General features: G+C 46.0%; 1 protein-coding gene across 1 annotated transcript; it reads right to left on the minus strand.

The window, feature by feature from the left end:
• Nucleotides 1–307: 307 nt before the first annotated feature.
• On the minus strand, nucleotides 308–655 carry PtA15_1A75 (uncharacterized protein; the record flags this gene model as incomplete). Its single annotated transcript, XM_053165820.1, has 1 exon — nucleotides 308–655. One exon carries the CDS (start codon nucleotides 653–655, stop codon nucleotides 308–310), a length of 348 nt encoding a protein of 115 aa, XP_053016292.1.
• Nucleotides 656–5,920: the final 5,265 nt, after the last annotated feature.

Genomic DNA, 5,920 nt, shown 5'->3' on the forward strand with positions numbered 1-5,920 from the left:
AGTCGGTATTGAGCCATAAAGTTTGAAGGGACACTCAATCTTACTTGTGGAAGTTGTTTGTGTTGAATTGTTGGCCTTTGATCCGCGATAGGTTCCAGAACGATCGCAGTGAATGTATAAATTCTTTCCAGGTGCCGAGTTCGCTTTAGCCACCGCATATCCATGGTATTTGGCCCATGTTTGACAGAAATCGAACAAGTGATTGACTGATACGAACTGAGCCGCCGGAGGGGGATCTAGTGGTTCTACATACCAGAGGAACCACTTCAGAAGGTGTTGAAAAAACTCAAGTAACTCAATTCAAACGTCAAATCTTACCACCGCTCATATAATCAAAGCTGCTTGGATCAGTAATCAACAAAGGAGCTTCGCTGGGCCTTTCGGGATTGGATGGGACATCTTCATGGGATGGAACGACTTCGTCTTGAGAGCAGGTGGTACCAACGTTGGGAGAGAGTTCCTTGTTTGTGGGTGGTGAGTCTGAAGGAAGTCGAGATTGATCAGTCCCAGGGTTGGAGACGCAGGTTGATGGACCTCGCGGGGATTGAGTAGCAAGATCCAGATCCGATCGCGCAGGGGCCAATCCCGTTGGTAGCAGTGCCTGAGGGGCGGTCTGAGGGTTTGTCGTGGTTGGTTCTGGTGTCTGAGGGGCCATTGCGGTCGGTTGTGATGCCTGAAAAAAAGCAAACATTTGTTGCATTTGATTCCATATCTCAGGAGGAACGTTCACGCCATTTGTCTGCTGATGATTTGACATGGTGTGTGGTGTGTTCCGGGGAGGATGGTTGTATGTTTGGACGATGTTGTGGATGTGTGGATGGTGGGTTTGGAGATTTGCGTGGTTGATAAGTATGGAAGAACTTCAGTGTTAGCACGAGGCAGGTGGGGATGCAGATTGGAGTATGTGGGTGTGTACTCCAAAATGTATAGTAGTACACATTTCTGCACTCCATTTTCAGATGACCGGGGGTCCTCAGGAAGGAGTGCACGGATCAACACTCCAAAATATTTGGAGTGATATTTTGAGCACTCCAAGGGGAGACTGACCTTGGAGTGCTCAAAAGATCACTCCAAATATTTTGGAGTGTCAATCCGTGCACTCCAAAATATTTGGAGTGCGCAGGGTGCACTACCTTTTGGAGTGCACATGGTAATTTTTGGTAGTGCGTAAAGTATGACCCTAGCATATATGTACCAGAGAAAAATTCATCAGAAGGTAGAATTTGTCAGATGGGTAACATTGAACATGAATGTCTAATTAGGGTGTTCAGGCCTTGGATAAAATCACAACACCATAAGATCAGAAAGTTACAACCTGAAAAAATATGTATCACCCAAACACTCAAAGTAGTCAAATTTATCTTAAAATGATACATGAAAAATCATCACTTCAATCCAAGTTTATTAAAATCACAGAAACACAGAAGGCAAGATCAAAGTTTTTGCCTGTTCTCATTAGCAAAAATCCCATAAAAGTTGAAATTAATCCCCAAACACCCCGGATGGCACCTTGGATTGACCCTCCAGACTCCTCTCGCCTTAGCTTCCTTGCCCCTGTCTAGCCTTCAATGCCTGGATCCCACACGCCGCCTCTGCCCCAGCTATGCCCGCTGACGTAGCCCGCTTTGGCTGCCACGGCTTCCCCCAGTCACACCCTATACTATCCAGTCCGCGCCGGCCTGCTTAAGTCAAGTCCAGCTCCGCCGCCGCCGCGCCGTGGACATATCCCCGTGCACCACCTTGTGGAAATTTTCCGCACTGTGCCGCTCCGGGCCAGCCTTGCAGAATCCGCAGCCTGCAACCTGTGCGGAAAATTTGGGTCCCAGACCCATATTTACCATCACATCGCATGGTCCCTTCCCCTGCCGTACCACTTGCAAGTCAAAGGCCCCCTCCTGAACTGAGCTAAGTCTCTCCTGGGCGCTTTGCTCCCGCCTCCGAAGGAGGGACTTCTGAATAAGTGGACTTTTTGAGTTTTTGCAGAGAAAATCCCAAGTCTGCAATAACTTTTGCAAAAAAATAGCTATTGTGGCACCGCAACAAACATGATGAAGTTCTACACTTGGCCTACAACCTCACAAAATTTTGAGGTTGTACCACCCCTCCTTCAAAAAAAACCAGCCCTGTGAGACACTCCACTGGGCACCCTGAAACAGTGAAGTGAATACAGTTCCTTTGAGGCAAAAAATTGGCACATTGGTCTGCTTTTTTTCCATAGCTCTGACAGGTGTATGTACAAAGGATGAAAAGCATAAGCAATTCTCCTTTTTTTGATGACACTGACATAAAATGGATTGCAATCTGTGAGACAATACCCCTAGGGACCTGTGTCTTACCCATTATGAGGCCTTCTTGCTAGCTGATTTCTTGACCATTAAGGTGGGGTGATATATAACAAAACAAATACTGATAGAGGTGCAGGCTTCTTGCCTTTTCATGTATATATACATTGAGCAAACCTGTAATGCCAAATTTTTTTTTAAGTCCCTCGTTTGGAGGCGGGCGACACTTAGTTAAGTCCAGCCCCCTCTGACCAAAAACCCTTGCCCCTGCGCAGGTGGCACTTGTGCAGAGCAACTGGAAAGTTTCAATGGCAATCCCTGCCGCACCCGCTCCAGATGCTTCTCCCTGGGGCCCTCCTCCTGGCCACATTGATCAAACTCCAGACGGACTGGGTCACACGACCAGACAGCAGGGCTGATGGACAGAGATTCCTTTGATATGAAGGAGTACAAAGTGATTAGATGAATCATAATCCAATTTTCATTGAATTTTTTAATCATTTTTGCTATATATTAATCAGTCTCACAGAAACATTGGGGCTTGACTTATTCAGATTAAGACTTGTGCAATCCATTTTTTTTTTTTGCATGAAATTGATTTGAATGAGGAATTTAGTTTTTTTGCACGCATGGGATGCAATGGAGTGTGTGTTCCTTAGCAGGGAATGGGGGATACTTCACAACAGTCTACTTCGCCAGATTTAAAATCATTTTTGCCTATCTAATATGGCTAGCCTGTCAAGGGAAGGGGTGATTGAAAGTGGCGGGATGGCCATTGAATTTGCAGCGGCGAAGCCGCCTTGGCCTCTAGTTTTTTATGATTTTATGAATTGAAAACATCAAAGAGCTGGGGAATTCCTGGTGAAGTATGCCCTATGTATCTGAGAATAGGTCTTGCGCAGCCCCATACTGGTGGAAGCTGGCCAACAGGGGGTTTGTGATCCTGTGTATCTTTGTGATGTGATGGATGATGAAAATAAAAAAGGGTCCTGATTAATTGACTTAAAGCTGAGCATCAGCTGAGCCATGGCCAAGGCTGAGCATCAGCTGAGCCATGGCCAAGGCTGAGCATCAGCTGTGCCAGGGCCAAAGATGATCATCAGGTGGCCAGGGCCAAAGCTGAGCATCAGCTGGGCCAGGGCAAAAACTGAGCATCAGCTGAGCCATGGTAAAAGCTGAGTATCAGCTGGGCCAGGGCCAAAGCTGAGCATCATCTGGTTTTTTCACATTGAGTGCTTTGATCCTGAAACCTGTCATGTGAGCCCTAAATGTGCTCTTGCAATGAACCTAGCTCAACGGACGAAGATGATGAGTACGTGCGTGGAAGGATGAGGAAGAGGACCTTCCACGCACGCCCGTTGAGCTAGGTGACTACATAAAACATGTCACAGAATGATGAAAGATGAAAGACAAGTGATAGGTTGGAAGCACACTGAAAACAGAAAGAAAAAGGAAAAGGAACACAAAATCTCAACATGTGCTGGTGGAGAGGAGCAGCATTGGAGCTGAAAACAAAGCTGCATCATGTCACTTGCCACCAAGTGACTTATTTTTTTTCCTGGTGTATATTTCCAACTACCACTTGGCATTTTCAATTCCAAACTCCAACTACCAAAATGTGCCCTGGTAAATTTTTGGTCCACACAACCCAGGTGCAAAGTTAAGGAGCGGTGTAAGACTCAAAAGTGGTAATGAAACCCTTTTGCTGAATGGTGAAGGGTATGATGGAGTTGCAAGCTCTGCCCTTCTGTTATCAGTCAACAAGACCCACCAAGCTCAGCTTGGCAAGTTTTATTAAGTGATAGGTCTGGTCTGTTCCAGATGAAATCTGTTTGACCGGCAACGTGTAAGTGTTTTAATTACTTTTTTATAAGGGTTGAATTGTTGTTAAAAGGGTTGATTTATTGTTATAAGGGTTTTAGGATTTGAGTGTGGATGAGTGTTGGGTGACTTGTGAGTTCTGGGTCAGAAAACTGGGGAGCAGACCACTGGGGGTGGAGAGAGCTCCTTTTATAGACAAAAGTGGAGCCCCAAAGGGGCTTGTGGGTTAGGTTTTCAGCTAATCTAGACAACAGGGCGAGGGATTTTAGCTGGTGGGAGTAGATACAAATGATGTCATAACCCCTCAGGGGCGCATGAATGGTGTCAGAATATACAACAGAACATTCTAAACATGCCAGGGGTGCATACATGATTGCAGAATATACAAAAGAACATTCTAACGCATGCATGAGGTGACAGTAGACTGCATGAGCTGTCATCCAGGGGAAATTAGTGTATACACAAAGTCTGAGGCTGCAGAAACAGTGTAAATGATGTCATACTATGTATATAAAGGAGTGTATGTAGTTAATATGTAATGAGTGTAGCCTGACAGGGAGATGTATGTTTGTATCCTGTGATGTGTATAAGTGTACTACTGTGAAACTTGGGTTGAGGCCGGTGACAGCTGGGTTACTGGGGCTGGCCGTGTGATAGGTGTCCATGAGGGGTAACTTCCACACTAGAGGGGGTCCAGGGGTACTTCCAGTGGTGACTAGGGGTGAAATTAGCCGTAGAATCCATTTCTGGGGTCCATTTGATGGTATCTTGAGGCCTAGTATGAGTAATTATGTGGCATAGAAAAAAGTTTTTATTTTTCCACTTTTCCGTCTACCACAGCGGTCCTCCTGACGTACGTGCATTTGGTAGTTGGAAGTCAAAATAGAGGTAGTTGATTAGTCAAGACCCATAAAAACTATGTAGGATTGGAGTCCAGGTGGAGGGCTTCACAATAAACCAAGGGTAGCTTTGTTTTTGGGTGAAGGAATGCTGAGATGACACGGGTGCAAAGATCTGCACCACCAAAAACATTGAATTGCCACCTCAGAATCCACAACCTGAGTGTAACACATTGCCCTACCCCAAAGGATTTCTCCTGCACGCTTGGGAGACAGCCTTTGAGGGTGGGCTAGGCCAAAATATCAACATGCCCAAAAGGCCCCAAACAGCATTTTGGCAGGCATTTAGAGTTGATCAACTTTGAAAAAGAGGAACTACTTTCAATCGACTTGATATAACAACATAGGGGTTTTTCATATCCCCCCTAGGCCCCTAAGCCTAACCCAGGACCTAACCCTGAGTCTAACCTAAAGTTTGGACTCTGGAGAGGGTGATTAGAGGGGAAATGCATCATGAATGACAACTTTGTCTAAATCCAAACTTGAAGTAGCTCAAGGTTGGCAGGGCGGGTACAATTTTGGCATTTTTGGCATGTTGATATTTTGGTGTAGCCCACCCTCAAAGGCTGTCTCCCAAACGTGCGGGAGACATCCTTTGGGGTAGGGCAACGGGTTAGACTCAGGTGGAATCCACACCAATTGGGGTGATTGGGCCCAAGCCTGAGACCCAGAGCTATGGGTGCCCGTAGCAAACTTTACACAACTTACAATTCCCTCTCACCCAGTTTGGTAGAGAGGCACGGGCGGTGTGTGCAATTCCACTACCATTGGTAGAGGGACTTGCGTGCAATGTCAGCCTTTTGGCCTGACAGCAGAAAATCATTTTGGTGTAGAGCACCCTTTTTCCACACTACACCTTGCAAACTCAGAAAACCTTGATTTTTTTTTTTCCAACAGGGATGATGGCCTGCATCATCC

The sequence above is a fragment of the Puccinia triticina genome, chromosome 1A (assembly GCF_026914185.1).
Source record: "Puccinia triticina chromosome 1A, complete sequence".
Taxonomy (NCBI): Eukaryota; Fungi; Basidiomycota; class Pucciniomycetes; order Pucciniales; family Pucciniaceae; genus Puccinia; species Puccinia triticina.